Source organism: Pan paniscus, chromosome X (genome assembly GCF_029289425.2).
Source record: "Pan paniscus chromosome X, NHGRI_mPanPan1-v2.0_pri, whole genome shotgun sequence".
NCBI lineage: Eukaryota > Metazoa > Chordata > Mammalia > Primates > Hominidae > Pan > Pan paniscus.
In genome coordinates, this window is record NC_073272.2 from 148111299 (window position 1) to 148128872 (window position 17574).

Sequence of the window (17574 nt, forward strand, 5' to 3'; positions counted from 1 at the left end):
GGCGAGGATTCAGTTCCCATGCACATGGCTTGTTCTTTAGGATCATCACTGTCAAAGAAGAGCAATTGTAACTCTGTTTCTGTGGAATTTCAGTGTCATCCACTGGCAATTAAGACAATCCTAAGTGCGGAGTATAGAGAGTCAATAAGGCGCCAAGTTCGTTAGAGGTTAGTACAAAAGTAGAGCCACTTTCTATCAAGTGTATTCTGTTGTCACTGTTTTATTGAGGGCATCTGTGGGTATGATTTATAAAGTCTATTCCATTTACATTGCTTTAAGAGGAATTTAGTTAAAGGAAAAACTGATATCTGAGTTTTTGGTTTTCAAAAAGACGTTTAAATCATTAGTTATTTATTTGTAAGAAGACCATTGTAGTTTCTTTAGGGTGAGGGATTGTGAATGTCAAGGTAAGTCCTTTTTTTTCTAAAAGATTTTCAAAAAATCAGAGCCAAAGGTACATATTTAAAAGCTTCTTTTTTAAACGGGGTTATGGAACTTAATTTAAGACCCCATAATATACCTGTGGCAATGCCTTCAGAAATTACCAGAAAAAACTGAACTCCCACTTTTTTTTTCCCATGAGGAAGTCCTTGTATCTTAGACACTGTAAATGATTTGAAGAACTTGTCAGTCCAAGACACATAAAAGATAATCGTATTTTAAAATACTACATGATAGCAATCACATATTAAATGTGTAAAATGCTTGCTTGAATACAAAATATTTCAATGATTAAAAATAGCTCTTCTTTAAACAATTCAGAAACTCTGTCTAATGTTCTAAAGGAATGATTTCTCTCAGGAGGATATGAGTTAATCGAGTTCTCTGTGCTCCCAAAGAGACAGAGTAGCATTCAGTTAGGCCCAGGGGAGATCCTCAAGCCTTGGGGCTTAAATTTGGCCCTGGGCTTAATTTCATCTGGCCTTCTGGATAATATTACAGGAGTCACTACGGTGGAGTCCTGGTCATTAGTCCTACTCCTGCGCTTTCTGCTTATTGCAGTCAGAATGAAGCCTCTTCTAGATTAGAGCATTTGGAGAACTGTGAACTATGGTTAATTAATCAGTGTTGGAAAAAGCAGAAGCTAACAGTGAGGAGCAGTGTCACCTTCTTCCAAATCATCAGAGCTACTTGGCCTCCAACTCCCTTCTTTCTCCCCGCCTCCTTATCCCTTCTATTATACTTCCCTAGCAAGTCTATGATCCATGTTTCTGTTTTCGAAGACAACTATTCCAACCTTTCTTTTCTCTTCCAATTTCCAGTAACCACACCCCACTCTCAGCTGATGATCTTGCCGCATACTTCCTAGAGAAAAATAAGATACAATCAGACAAGTACCATCTCATCTTCTCATCTTTAATTTCTCCAACCCAGCTGCTTATGTACCTAGGCACTCTGCCTTCCCTCCTGTTACAATGGAAGAAGTGTACAGAAGTGTCCATGTTCCTATTTCAGGCCAACCTCTTCAGTTGTGTCTTGATCGACTCCCTCCTTATCAAGGACTTTGCTTTTACAATCATCCACTTTCTCTTTTGCCACACTTTTTCCCTCTTCACTGAGTTCTACGCATCAAGTATATAAATATATCTTAATATCATCCCTCTTATAAAAACAAAACCAAACAAAAACCTTGACTCCACATCACCACTTTATATTATTTCATTTCTCCACCTCCTTTCACAGTAGGAATTGTTTATTCACTCTCTCCACCTCTGCCCCTTCCACTCTCTCCTCAATACACAATCAGGTTTACATCCCCACCATGCTGCTGAAACAGCTATGATCGAGGATACAAATGACCTAGATATTGCTAAAGCCAATGGCCTATTCTGCAGCCTCATCCTTATTTAATGGCCAGTTTTTCCTGGAAGCACTTTTTCTTCTAGGCTATTGTGACCCCATGCTTGCTTCCATACACACTTTAAGAATTCATTTTTGGCTTTGGAATACATGACATGTCATAGATAATATGCTATGCTATGCGGAGTGTGGCCTCCTGGCAAAAGGACTACTACATATAGCAAAATACATAAAATAGGAAAGAATAAAGCAGAGTGTTAATAAAATCGTAGAATCCAAAAGATGTGTGAAAGATCGCATAACCCGGTGACCAGCCCAAAGTGAAAGTGTTGTTATTCTGTGGCAACATAGGAAAAGTAAGATAATGATGTGTGTGTGTGTGCCAGTATGTTTGATGTTAGCATAAATTTAACTGTTCTGTATTTTGAACAAACTGGCCTTTATTCTGAGATTATGCCTTATTAACCTTTTGGATGTTATAATGTTCTTTTACAAAATAATAGTGCCAATGGTGGATTTTGTTTTGTAATGCCCTTATTGATAAAAGAAAAAGTTAGTAATCTTATACATATCCCTCATTATTTTTGTACTGTTATGTGAAATACAAAACACTGGGTACTCGGAATATATTCTCATGCCTTCACTGTATAGGCTGTTTAGGCTGCAGGCTGGCGAGTGAAGAAGTGAATTGTCCCAAATTACACAGCTAATTAGTGGTGGAGCTTGGACACATAACTACTGTTTCCTGTCAGGTTTTTTCGCTACTTTATAAGATTTGTTACCTGAAAGTGAGATCACTGCTTTGTAATTGTTTACTTTCTCTATATTATGAGAGTGTGCTATGATCTTTGAAGAGGTCAAGAGCATACTACAACTTTAAAAACTCTAACATTTACTCTTTAATTGACAGAATTCAAAGGTGAACTTGCCTCCTGATATATCTTTTTTATATATTTAGATAATGTATTAGTTCACTCTAGTTTGTACATCTCTAGTTTTGCAGTCTTCTCTTTTATTATGAGAGATTATTATGCACCTGCACACAAGACAGTCATTACCATTAATGGCAGTACACTAAGTAGGGATTAAGTGGAATCTAGATTTTGGTCCTAAATGGTCTTTGGTTGCAGTACTAGGACTTTGGGACAGAAGTGGGTATCCTGTAGGCCCTGAGGAGTTGGCTGCTTACCTAGGAATTTCAGAAGGAAAAGACCAGAGCCAGAAGATCTGAGGATTGTAGGACAGGCACCAAAAGAAGAAAGAAGGTCAGGAAGAGCATAGGCAAGAGAGGGCAAGCAAGTGGGGTCAGAGTCACGGAGGCTGGCAAAGAGAAGTAGGAGACAGCTTGAGTCTGATCCCAGAATGATGGAATCATAGCAAGAAGCCTAGAGACTCTAAGTTGGAGATCTGTCCCTGTGGAACTGGGCTGGAAGACCCTACTCAGCCGGGGTATGAGTCTGGGTAGCTGCAGCAGCAGTAACCAGAATGGCCTCACTGACTAGCCCAGGGGACTTGAGACAGGGCATCCTTGAGGGAATGTGAGCCAGGCAGCAAGGTGCTTCCAGATAGGTTCTTGATTTCTAACAGTAATATTTCTAGATGTTTACCTTGTTTTTGTCGAAGACTGTAATATACCCTCATTCCCCCCATCTCCTTTTATAGCTCACTTTTCTATCGAAACTAGTTATTAGACCAAATAAATGAACAGTGAGTTAATGGCTATTCAGAGCCCACTGAATTAAGTACTCTTCACTTGAAATTCCATCTGCCATTAGGTACTCTCAGCTGATGATGGGCCTTTCTGCATATGCATTCCACCGTTGCCCATACCTAATGTAATCACTGAAGAGACGTCCTCATAATGAAGCATGTCACTCACCCCTCCTCCACCCTTCTCATCCCCACTCTCCCTTATCTCTGTTGTCATATCCACTTAAGTCCCATCTCCAGCCTCCTTTTTCACCTTTAATGAGAGCCAGCAGATGGAAAAGCAGCCTGAGACTCTTTACACACTGGGACCCTGAATAGGATTCAGTAATTAGCAACATTCATAAGATGTCATGGGAGCCAGTTTACAAGGCAACCAAACTATCTCCTCAGTGGTTCCAAGGCTCAGAGTACTGACACCCTTCTAAGGACTTTTGAGAGAACTTAGCATACAAAGTGCTGATGGAGACTTAACATGCACCCCCTACTAGGCTAAGGTACTTTTATAAACCTCACTTCATTTCAACATCACAAAAATCCTAGAAGTGGATTTTTAAAACTTTTTCTTACATAGGTAGGGATACAGAGGCTCAAACAAGTTCGAGTGGCTTGCCCAAGGTCATAAAGCAAGTTGAACTTCAGAAATAGGATTGAAATCCAGTTCTATGGAGCCTCAAAGACCAGGCTCTTTCCACTGCCCCTTGGAGCCCCCAGAAAACACAGTAAATTATCTCATTCATTTGCTCAAAGAAATAAAAGTTCATGGTTACCTTTTAGTTTTATGTTCATGTATGATTCCAAACAAAAGGTCATTTCCTGTATTTGGCTTAAAAAGACATGTGTTAAATTATTTTGATCTTCATGCTCTACTTTTTGTTCTTTTTGTACTATTTTGGTGCATATTACCTTGTTTTACATGAAGTATTTTGACCAGGAGACTTACTTAAAAACTGGCCAGAAGCAGTATTTTAAAGTAAACACCAGCTCTTTGGATGCCCAGGATTTTTGCTGTATTAAAATGAAATTGGAAGATGAGCTGGTTAGCTGGACCATGTAACTGTTGTGAAATCGTTTTTGTTTTGATTAAAGTTATATTACCCGAGGACTTCTGTCTACAGCTTATGCAATATTAACTGTTCCCGTTTAATCATAGACTCATGAATACAAACTAGAATAGGGACGGTTAAGGTGAGGCAGGAAGCAAGGGACAGACAGATCCTAATGTGAACTGAGTTTGTAGTTTTCCAAATTCATTTTGGAAAACTGGGACTCCCTGGATAGAGACATAGGGGATTTCATAATGCATGCAAATAAGAACTTCAGAGGCTGCTGTCCTCTGTTTTTACAAATTACCAACGATGGGAATTACAAATTTTAAAAAGATTGAAAACTCATTTGGTAGTACAGTATCATAGCCTGAGTTTTTATTTTATTAGTAATTCTGCGTCAGGGGACTTCTGTGTACCATAAATCAATCATGGGGATAAATGGGGAAGTTTGTTAATGAAAGTACAAACGGAATTAGTTTGGAAGCCGCCATCAGTGTCTGTTGTGGATATTGGTTAACTGGGCCCAGTTATTTAATTTGCAATTAAACTTTTGATTTTTAAGTTTTACTTTGAGAAAGTGTTTGTCAAGGTGGAATATGCCTAGACTAGTGGACTATGATTGCCAGCTTTGTGGGACCGCCCTCAGGATGATTTTATGGGAAAAAATGACCTGTCTTCTCTCACAATCCCTTGGTAATAATATACTCAGAGGCATGCATTGAGCTCCTCTGGATTAACCATGTGTTGATCATTATTCTATTAATGTTTTACGTTAATCTCCATGTTTTCTATTAGTGATGGCTGCTGCTTATGTCTCTCAATGCCACTATCAGGGTGTTTTTGATATCTTGTATTACCCTAATCGCTAAGAAGTATGCTCCAAACTGATTAATTCCAGAATGATTAAAACATCCTATGCAATTCATTTATTGTTGCTGCAGTTAATTGAATATTTGATGATTTAAAGGTACCCTGATTATTTCATAAGATATGTATTTATCACCAGGCAGATAATTTGTGTGTGGTCTCTCTGTGGCTACATGGGGTGGCAGCCTGCACTGTCAGATGCAGAGAGGGTAGGCACTTGTGAGGGTTCTCAGTAAACTCACCACCTGCCTGATGTGCACCTCCCTTCCCTGGCCCTCAGAGGACCACATCCGTGCCCAGCACAAGAGGGTCGTCTGGGGCCAGGAGTGAGAGCACAGCCTCCCCTGTGTGTCGTGCAGCTTGCTTTCTGCTCCAGGAGGAGGGGGCGGAGAGGGGGAATGAGAAAGGACGCTGCAGCTCTGAGTGGCTAACTTGCGCTTTGTGGACTATCTGAATACTCAAGAGTGGATTTAAAGAGAGGAGAAGGTGCCTCGGGAATTAAGCAGCAGCTTGGCAACTCAACGGGCAGCAGTTCTAATCCCAGTGCCACCACTAGCTCTCTTTCTCAGTCTGTCTTTCACACCTGTCCGAGTAACTCCTCCAGAATTACTGCGAAGACGTGTGGGTGTGTGTGAGAGAGAAAGAGAAAGAGAGTGCAAGAGAATAGCATTTGGGGCCGAGCCCCAGCCTTAGCTCAGCTTTCTTCCAGTGTGCAGAGTGACCCTGGTGCATCTCCGCAGGGGGCTCAGTGACTGAAGTGGCCTCAGGTGGCCCCATCACTTCTCAGCCATGTCGAATCCTTGGCCTCTCACTCCCATATGGAGCGAGGACTACGGTGGGGACCTCAACGGCTGGGAGCTTCTGTCTGACATGGCAGTGTCCGTGAACCCGGTAGGTACCCTTTCCCTGGCACTTAAATCAGACCTCCTGTTTGGTCTTGTCTGTTTCCCCGTAAATGTTGTCTCCTCAATTTGCGTGGAGTCTTGAAGGCAGAAATGATGCTGTCTTCAATGTCTTTAAATCCTCCCTCTTGGCACCATCCTGAGCACAGTGTGAGCTCAATCAGGATTTGTTGTCTAAAGAAATAAATGGGAGAGCTGATGAATAGGCGGACAGGCGAATGAATGCGATCCTATTACCCTTGTCATGACTACCTTACAATGTATGTCCCAGTGGGTTTCTAATTGTTTGTTTTCCTATCCCATCTAGACATTTAACTCTGAGAGAAAGAACCTGAGACTCCGAGTGATTTGTATTACCAACTCTCCATGCTTTGCACTGTGCTAGGCACGTAGGAAATATTTGCTGGTTAATTAAAAAGCACTTGCAGGAAGGAAAAGCACTTGCGGTTCAAATGTGGTTGTCTTACGGAGAAAACAGCAGTGGGCCCGGGCTAGATGAATTTGCGGAACTAGTAACTTCATGAGAATGCTGGATTTTAGTGTTTTCTAAAGAAAAATATCTAATCACTGAGTGTGAATGCATATTTATTTGACTGCTCTTGCCTTTAGAGTTCTCTGTCTGTCCTGAGTGCTGCCGACTCCAATAGTCAGTCATTATTAGATGTGCTGCAAAGCTCCAGAGTCCACAACTCTTTCTCTTCTGACAGTATTTCCTCCCATAAAGAAGTGGATATTTATATTTCAAAGAGTAGAGATGATATTTTCAGTTGGCAAGAGTGAGTCAAATCTTAGTTTGAAAAGACGAGAAGACAGGACTTAAGAAAAGTAAGGAGAACAACAGGACAAGGGGTAATAACTTAATTCATTGTATTGGGCTTTGCGGATTACAAAGCACATTCACATCACTTATTTCACAGGATGCTCACAGAAACCCCGTGAGATTTAAAAAAGGATGGGTATTACTATTATTCTTTCCTTTTCTTTTACATTTGGAAAAACTAGAACTCAGAAAGGTACAGTTATTAAGTCCTGTTCCCAAGTGGTAGGGCCAGGACTCCCTCCCAACCCTTTTGACTCATCAGCAGGTGCTCTTGCTGTGTCTGCATATCACTGATATATTTTCACTGTGATTTAAAAATTAACACTGATGTGTTTGCGTGGGAAAAGGCGAACAAAGACCTTTTCATGAGACTGGGCCATACATTTTTAGCCTAGGCTGCCCACTCTAATACAATACAACAATGATATTGAAGATTTAAGCCTTTCTTATAATCCTTTGACCTTTGTATTTGGGGAATGTATTTGTTAGAAGTTCAAGAACTCTCTTGGAAAATACAGTTGCTGCAGCACTGAACAATGGAGTGAGATTGTATTTGCAGTTGAGAATTACTAGTTTAGTTGTATAATCATATAAACATGTTAGACCAGCATCTTCCAGTGTATATTCTGCAAACATTCATTGTGTGGAATAACAGTAGTTATTAATTGGAAAATAAAACAAGCAAACAAACAATCAAACAACTAAAACTAAAAACCCAAGACTGAAGCCAAGGAAGTTGGGAATGTACTTTATTAAAAATTTTAGACAGGTGTCTCACAGCTTTTTATTTGCATCATGGATCTCCAAAGGGGGATACAATATGGGTTGCAGCATTTCCCATACTTCTTTGAACACAGAACCTTCCATTTTGCATAACTAGTGTCCATGGGATGGTCACCTTTTTGTACTTCCCCAGAGCTTATAGTTGTGCATTAACTATGTGATTCTTCATATTCACCTTCCTATTGAGCCTGTAAACTCCATGAGTGAGGAAACTGTGTCTCCTCTTGCTTCCCATTGTATCTCTGCCTAGCACCAAGTGGCACAGTCTTTGGCTCTCCAAAATTATTTGTTGAATGAATGAATGAATTGTGCTACACCAAATCACCAGTGGTTCTCTATATGAAACCTGTATCTTAGATTCTTTACAAGGTATGCCCAGCCAACTTAAGTCTTTTCTTCTACTGTTTCTTCTACCTAGTATTAGAGTATTATTGTTATCAGAAGGATGACTGTATAAATTTGTCATCCAAACTGGAGGACATTTTTGAGAGGGAAAGGGAATACTATCAATAATTACACAGATAAGAAGTGTAACCTGGGGCTATACTGGGCCATCTAGAATTGATAGCCCTTCATTATTGGTGACTGTCTCAGGCTGTCTCCCCTATTTGGGATTTTGGGCCTCTTGGAGCAGGGACTTTTCCATGTAGAAGGTCTTCAATAAATACTGGTTGTAATTAATACATGTACAGAAGTGACCATAATGCTGTTTGAAGATTTGCTGTATTGTTTAACTTGTAGTTTTTACAGGTGAGGAAATCTAGTGCCATATTCTATTCTTCATTTCCCCAAGTATAGTTGAGTCCATACTTCAGTCTGTTGGGGAGTTAATAATCGTCCTTGCAAGAGGCCTGGGCAATGTCAATGTAATGGCAGTGCTCTCTTAACAGGATTGGGCTTTCATCTTTCAAGGCAGTGAATGAGAGACCCACTGTTCTTACCAGAGCAGGCAGGAAGCAGATGTGATCGGATTGCAATCCTGGAGAGGGTGAAGGTGTGAAGGGGAGTTAGGAATGTTTGGGGGATGCCTAAAACCTGCACAGATAATGTAGTGATCAGCAGAGATTTTTCTAGATGGTTGCCTGACTCTCAAGTTCCTGATCATGCACTGTCTTACAGCTGGTTTCTTATTTTGTTATCTCGCTTCTTGCTTTCACTGACTACAAAGCACCTGCAGGAAAGGGCTATGGGCCTGACATGGAGTAAACCCTCAGTACATTTCTGCTAGTGACTTGAATCTTGATTCATTAGGAAGGTGTCACACTGGGAAAAATGGATCATGGGATTCACTGAGTATACTTCTGAGACTTTTTCTAACTGCCAAGGCAAGCATGCAATTTACACAGGCCGTTATCCTTAGTGTTTTGTAGGTGCCTAGTTGGACTCCCAAGTTCAAAAAGAACTCAATTTAATCACAAAAGTGTTTCATATAGGCCTTATATTTTTAATGAATAATATACAAAAGTATGTCAGAGGGTCAAAGATGCCTTAAAGATCACGAGATCAAGCTCTCTTTGGATAGATGAGCAAAGAGAAGCCCCAGGGGATGGGGGATGGGTCAGTGCCTGAAAGCAAATCAGTGACAGAACAAGGAGTCACTTTATTTCTGCACCATGCACTGCGATCTTACCGCTTCATTAAAGTAAAACAAAATTAGCCATTTGCAGATATTCTTTTGTATTTAATAGGAAAAAATTGATAGCTAGATTTTCTTGCTTTACAGTTTGTCCTACAGAGTAAACTATTATACAAGAAGAAGAAGTAGATTGTGCCTAATGTTTTCTGTTTATTTTGTTTCAGGTAAGCCTTCCCAGTGATCCAAGCTGTGTTGAAGAAATCTTGCGGGTGAGTTTAAACCTTTATTTTTGTGCCTTTTAATAATGAAGCAATCTATCTGCTTAAGCTGTTTAAAGTAATTACTGTTCTGTTTCAAGGAGTTTCATGATGGGGAATCCTGACATTCTACTTCAAGACCCTTCTGCTTATTCCAGTGGCCTCATTTCTTGCCTGTCTTCTTTCCATTTTGTAATCAAGCTAGTCTTCTAATATCACTAAGCTTCTGCCCTATCCATTCCTATATCCTTCTCAGACAGAGACTTACCACCTTCTTTAGGAAACGTTCCCTGTTCAAGCACCATACCCTAAACCTTTGCCTTTTACCTTTCTGGGATCTCAGCTCAATCTCACTGCTGCCGCCCACTACGTGGAACATGGTTACCGAGATTGATTTTGGCCTATAATAAGGGGAAGAGATGTGGGAATGGGAGAGGAGGAGAAGATGAGAGACTTGAAAATGATGGCATGTTGTGGAAAGTGTTACTTATGGAAGTGAGTGTATGTGTGTGAATGCCTTGAGGGCAGAACAAAGTTGAAAGAATGGCTATAATCTCTTCTGAAGTAAACAATCAAACCAAAAGAAGAAACCAAAGTTAAGCAAGAAAAACATATCTGTCTGCTCTCTCTGGCCATTGGCATCATAAGGCAGTATGGAATCTCAAGAATAGGAGTCACGGTAATGAGCTCCTGAGCTCCTGTCCTGGCTCTACCATTTGTCACTTCTGTGACCTTGGACAGATGACTTTATCTCTCTGAATCTCCTTTCCTCGTCTGTAAAAGAGGACAATAATACCTGCCCTAACTCCCTTATAGGCTACCAAGTGGTATATAAATGCTGGCTATTGTGATAAATGATGACCAGTGTAGTCATGTAAAAACCATGAAGGCTTTCTATCTGGGAAAGAAAATAATCTATGTGCCAGTGAAAATTTGACACCCCCTTTCCTCAGTTACCAAAGTCACTCCAACTCCCTCCTGATCCCCCTCTCCCAGTAAGTGCCTTCTCAGCAGCCCAGTGTTTGAAGCAAGCCCTGAGAAAATGCAGCCAAAGGAATAGTCGAGAGCCAAAAGCTGTTTACCATTGAAATGGCTTGCCACCCGGAGTATACCTGATGTACACATTCGTGCACCTGTTTCAGCCCAAGAACATTGTTCTTGACTATTAAAGAGATGAGTCAGTCATATCGCTTTGATCAACGATGAGACTATATGGATTAGGGCAGGGGTTCCCAATCCCAAGTCAATGGACTGGTACCATGTGTTCCTCATGAGAATGTAATGCCTTGATGATCTCAGGTGGAACAGTTTCATCCAAAACCAACTCCCCACCCCTACTCCCACTCCCTACCCCCTCATCTGCGGAAAAATTGTCTTCCATGAAACCGGTGCCTGGTGTTAAAAAGGTTGGGGACTGCTAGATTAGGACTATGCTGACTACTTTGGTAAGATAAGAACCCAGCAACCCCTCAGTCATCTGTCTCAGGGGCCCGACGTTTTGGGTGGAGACGAGGCAGCTGTTATGAGCACCACAAAAGGAATGCACACTGGGAACTCAGGCCTTTCCCATTGGGAAAATACATTCAGTCCTTGCTCACTTGTCAACAGCCTTCCTTAACAGAAGGTAATAACATTGAAAGAAATGTCTTACTCTGCTCTAGATAGTAACCTTGTTATTCCTTTCTTCTCCGAGTCACGAGCATAAATAAACTCAGTGGCCTTTTTATAAACTCCCAAAGGAATGCCAGGCATATCTCAAAATCTCACTAATTTGTCACAATCGAAATTACGTACTTAAAAGCAACCCAGCCCTGGTGCCTAGGTGGTTATGTGACTAAATGCAGGAAGGAGGGTGAACACCTGGCTGAGGCTGGTGACACCAGTCTCCTAAAGGAGCCACTTAGAGAAACAACAGAATTTCACTTACACATGGAAAGAAAAGAAGCAGGTTGCCTTAATAGGCTCACAAAAGATAGCATGCTTTGAGAAAGTAACAAAAGTCCTTCTGTTATTCTTGAAAGAGAATCTAGAGAAATGTCTCTTTTTTTTGAAGGGCTATAGATTGTATAGAATTCTTTTTTTTTTTTTTCCCAACAACGCTGTTAATGAGTGGGCCTTCCTTTATTAAAGAAAGAATGTTTCATTCCCCATGCTTCGAATAAAAATAAGCTTTCTGAAATTTGTGTCCCCAATTTTATGACTAATTGTTAAATTTTTATAGACCACCTTGCATGTCACAATAGAGCATGCTTGTTGGGCTTTTTGTCTTAATTACACATTCATGTTCCTTTTGGTTTGAGGGCCTTAGAGGCCTGTGACGGGTTCCGCAGTAAATTTGTCACCTCATTCCCCATAAACCCCTTTCTTAGGGAAAAGTACATTTTATCTTTCTCCCTACCTCTCCTGGCCATGCTCGCTGCTTTTCAAACTAAGCAGAGGCCCAAACACTGTCATCTCTCCTCACTGAGGGGAGCTATGCAGAGGAAGGAGCACTAGCCCCGGAGTGGAGGAGCTGGCTTCCAGTTGCTCATGAGATTCCCTTATTTCCTAGCTGTGTTGCTTTTCAGTTTCTTCATCTAGAAGCATGGGCTAGTTATTACCCCACCCATCTCTCTACCCACCTCCAATGAAGGAATATTTAAATTATACACATTGTTTGCATCTGCACCATGAAAATCTGAGTCCATTTGCTCTCCCAACTTTCCCACCTCCCTGATCCCCCTTTTTTCCCTCCACAGCCTGGCAAGCAAACACATACAAACCCACTTCATCTCACATGGGGACAGACTTCTTTTATTAACCAAATGCAACACAACCAGCCTTTCCCCACTCTCAGCCCCTCAATCCTCCAGGCTATGGAAATACTTTTGCCTTATGTGTTTTGTTATGGCCCCCTTTCTCAAAATGCTGTCCAAATTCAAGCCAGTTGGTTTCTCTTGAAAGCCCCTCTCACCATTCATCTGGCAATGTTCTCAGCTCCCCTTCAAACCTGTGGGTCCACTTTTCTTTCTTTGCCCCCCTGGGCAAAGTGCTATAATATGCTGGAGCCCACCTTGTCTGGTCTTCCAGCAATTTTCTTCTTGCCCTCATGCCCTCACAGATGCAATCAGATTATAACAGGCTAACTTGACCTGATGTGTCAACCTTATTTTCCTATAGCAGGTGACGGATTTTCAAAGCACTTGAACCTCGTTGTCTTATTTGGTCATAAGGAGTAAGGTAGTTTCTTATTATTTCATGAAATCGAAGTCCAGAGAGGTTAAATGACCTGCAGTCCAGGGTGGGGCTGGTATGTGGCAGAAGTAAAATGGTATCTGGCCTTTGTTTTCTAAATCTAGTGATCTTTGCACTACACCCAACTCTCAATCACCCTGTCACAAATCTAGAGTGAGAATCTCTGGATGTTAAACAAACTTGCTTCAGACAGTAGCTGACATTTCCAGCAACTTTAAGAATACCAGCAAACCAACATAATTTGAACAGATCTTAGAAATTAATTCTTCTTTTTTGTCATTCTTTAATATTTTGAATCTCATTTCAAATAATAATAAAACAATAGCAAATTTTCTTCTAATAATAAAACAACTGATAATAGTAATGTGTTGTCTATTGCATGTCAGGCACAGTTCATAAGCACATTATGTCTTTGAACCTTTACAATAACCCTCAAAAATTGTATTATTAGTCATGCTTTACAGAATGGTAAAGAGTGAAAGTCAGAGAGGTGAAGTAATTTGCCTCAGGTCACAGTTCTCCAAGTCTCTGACAAGAGTCATACTATCCGTTCTTCTGGTCCTGTTGGCTTATCTGAATTCATTCTTATTTAACAGGCTCCAGTCTGCTTTATGATTAACATTATAGTGGATTCAACCACCAATTCATTTCAGCTTCTGTTGTTTCCTCAATTTGTACAAATTCAGTTATGCCAGAATAATTTAAGTAGTTTTTTGAACAAACTAGAATTCACTGGCCTACAACACCTTTCCACCAAACTGACCTTCTCCCACAAAATGAGCTGTACGAATTCAGGTGTCTTTGCTCCTTTTCAGGCATATTATCGCTTATTGTGAATTTTACAAATCAGAAACTTAAAGGCAGCAATCTGTGCAATGCATCCCAGCTTTTACACTTGCTTCCGTCAGCATGCTGTTTACTCTTTAGAGTCAAGCTACCCTCACGTGCAAACGGAAATGAAAAATAATAACAGCTCTGGCCACAGTGATGGCATTTTGCAGTTACAATTCATCAATCATGTGAGGGATTCCTAGGCAGCTCATCTGTAATAATATGGGTACCAGCAGCAGCTTCTTTTCTGAGCTCTACGGGGTTTTATGGATCCTAGAGTAATCATTTCTGGAAGAGTTAAGCCAAGGAGAGCAGCATGCTCTAAATGCTACTAGCTAAGGATGGATGCTCAATGATTATTTGTTCTACAGTAGTATGATTTATTTGTTCATAGCAAGAATTTACTTTAAAAAATCAAGAAACTATCAAATCCTTTCTGGAATCAAAAATGCAGATAGAGCATTTCTTTTAGATTTGATGCTAAACAGATTGTCTCTCCTAGCAAAGCACCTTCTGTGGTTGATAATTTCATAGGCAAACATCTGTAAGGGTAATTCAGTGTTTATGAGGGATGCTGAATTTGCTAGCTAGGATTTAGGGAACTTGATTTGATAAACTGTATCTTCTTACAGATTTCTTCCTGCCATATGGATCAGGTTGGTAAACACCTACTTGGCCACCTCTTTTTGATTACAGTATGATCTGTGTTTACAGCATTCTAAATTATGGCAATTCTACTTATTAAGCTTGTGTTTTAGTTAACAGTTTTAGCATGGAAAAAAATTACCAAATATTTACAGGGCAGTGCTTGTTATTTTATTTTTATTTTTTAACAGGGAAATAAATGAAAAAGCCCATCTTGCAAGTAAGAAAAAAAAATGGATCAGGGAACAAAATTGGTCGGACAATTATGTCTGAAAGGAAATTTGATTATATTATCATAACTATGCAGCATAATCAAGCACCTTTCAGTAGAATTTCTTTTATAAATTTAACCAATAATTAGGCAATTGATTTTATATCCTGTCAAATTAATGTATAAATAATGTTCAACTTGGATTCATGCAAACGATTTTCTATATAGCTGTCTTAAATAGGAATCCTTCTGGAATGTTTCAGAAAGCATGTATCTTATTTGGATGTGGACTTTTAAAATTATAGTTTCTTGAAATAGTAATATAGTGTTCCGCCCAAGAAAGACAATTCCTAAATATAATTTAGACTATAATTAATGTTAACATTGATGGAGTCAAATAAATGAACTAACTAATGATTGTGCCCTTTGCTAATCTGATGACTAGTTCTTACCTAATGGCACTGGGAAATATGTAAATTTGTCAGCAGGTGAAAATGCCCTTGACTGGGTAAATTATGTGCAGTATTACCTTTTCTGAAGCTAATTCAAAGCACTAATGGACTTAATATGTAGCATGCATATGTGAGGTGAGCTATTCATGGAACCAAATTAGCTCATAAGAGATATTATCCGTTATATGCCTCCTAGTAATCATTTCCTCTTTTCTCAAACACAAACCAACCCAGAAGAAAGATGCTAAATTTAATTATAACAACTTTATGTGAACAATGCAGGTAAGCCATCCAGTGTGCTTCCAAATGCACTTAGAACCTGTCAAGCAGTTTAAATATTTTTATATGGAATCTAGGGGTTTGCAGCTAATATATGAGGTGAATTTTAAATGATTTTACAGACGTCATTGGGAAAGTGAGTAATATGAGTAATGAGGTGACTGGGCCAGTGAATCATGGGAACCTGTCAAACATGGGGAGATGTCAGGGAAGAGGTGATATCAAATAGAAGTAACTTAGCAACCCAGCATTTAGCTGTCCAGAGAATGAGCAAGAGTAGCCCCTTTAAAATAGCTGAGTAAATTTATCAGTTCCTGTATATCTTAGGTATGCTATAAAAATAAGTCTGTTCTCTGTCAACCTGTTTCTTTTTGTGAATATGGTGATTTGTGATTTTCTATTGAATTGGATGAAAGCAGGTGAGAATTTAGGCCATGTGTAGAATTTACACCTGTTTTCTGTATCTTGGGTGTAAGGAGAGAGTAATGAAACAACACATTGGTTTGCCAAAAAGCATTCTAACTTATCTGAAAGAAGTAACAGCTTCCAACTGTTGTCTAAGAACCAGCATTTTTGTACTAGCTTTGCTAGTGGGATTGGGCTGGGGAAAGGAGAAGTAATGCAAGGAAGTTAACCATTCCACTTGCATCTGTGTAAAGGTGAAACCCGGGTCTCTGCAAAACACATTGAGGAAGTAGCCTCTTGGAATCAATTTGGTAGGCATCTCCCAGTTTTGAAATGAAAGAAAGAAGGAAAGAATAAAACAAGGCTTGTCCCTTCTCTCGTTTGTCATTAGAAGCATTCAGGAGAATGAGAAAAATAAACTGAAACTCCATAATTGATGTAACCAAAGGGTATCCATAAGCCTGACTCACAATTTATTTTGTGAAGGTCAAACAGGGAAGAAGCCAATAAGTGATTCCCATGGTCTTGGATTTGTGGCATAGTAGATGAAAGAAACACTGATTTTCAGAATAAGTGGAACATGGTGAAAAGCAAAAACAGTATTAGAATAATAAGAATGGGCATTAAAGTTGGAGATGGGAGCTTCCATGGACCAAGTTTGGGACACAGTCTTGAGAAGTAGGGAAGGCAGGACTGAATGAGAAATTACATAAATGATCCATATTTGTGGAAGGCACTTTGTTAGTGAGGCAAGGTGGATGAATGAGATGCTGCTTTGCAAGTAGCCTGTAGGGCTGATGTTTATTGATAACAGAGAAGTAAAGCCTGAAAGCATTTGGGCACACAGCCTTGTATTCCGAAGAGAATTCCTGCTAGTCTGGAATTCAGCCACAGCCCTGACTGGTCCTGGAAGAACTCTTGACATGAAAAAAAAATAGTAATAAAAAAGAATCACCACAAGATCTATGCAAAAAAAAAAATACACAAAAAAGCATGTGAGAAAAGTGTACCAGAAAAACAATATTTTTATGGAAAAATTAAAGCTGTGACCAACATAGTGGCATGAATTTGTTAAAACCATGAAGCAATTTTATCTGAAAAGACAAGAACAAACTCAGTGATACAGGAACTTAAAGATTCTATTTAAAAAATAGATAAATCAGGAGGTGTGAATTAATGAATTATGAACAGAAAATCATTATAATTAATTAATTCAAGATCCTTTTCCCAAATAAAACAATAATACAATAAAATAGATACTTGGTTACTTAACGCCATCAAGAAAAAAGGGAAAACACTAATACATAAAACAAGAACTAATAAACAGAAATAACCTCAGATACAGAGAAAACTAAGAGAATAATGAGTAGCAATTTTCTCAGCTCTGTACAAATAAATATAAACCGGTGGATGAAATGGATGGTTTTTCTAGTGAAATGTAATTGACAAAGATTAACTCCAGAAAACACAGAAAATGTAAACAGGCTTATAGCCATCAATGAAATGAAGACTCTCCCCACCCCTTAACAAAAGCGTCACTCCCAGATGGGATTTCGTGAGGAAATTAAACTAAACTTTCACAAAATATGACAGTATAACTTTTACATGACATAGAACAAAAAGAAAAATTTGCAAAGTACTTTTTAGAAAAGCCAATCTAGCTTTTATTTTGATACTAAAATCTGACAAAAATAGAACACAAAAAAGAAAATTGCATAATAGTATCATTTATGATTATTGTTGCAAAGCTCCTTAA

General features: G+C 39.4%; 1 protein-coding gene across 9 annotated transcripts in view; it reads left to right on the top strand.

The window, feature by feature from the left end:
- AFF2 (ALF transcription elongation factor 2) overlaps positions 1-17574 on the top strand; it is a 491015-nt gene that overhangs the window by 297819 nt on the left and 175622 nt on the right. For all 9 annotated transcript variants that reach the window (XM_055106903.2, XM_008957891.5, XM_003806823.4 and 6 more), the window contains one exon: positions 9729-9773. In XM_055106903.2, coding sequence (XP_054962878.1) covers positions 9729-9773 — 45 coding nt within the window. The remainder of the gene's footprint in view (positions 1-9728; positions 9774-17574) is intronic.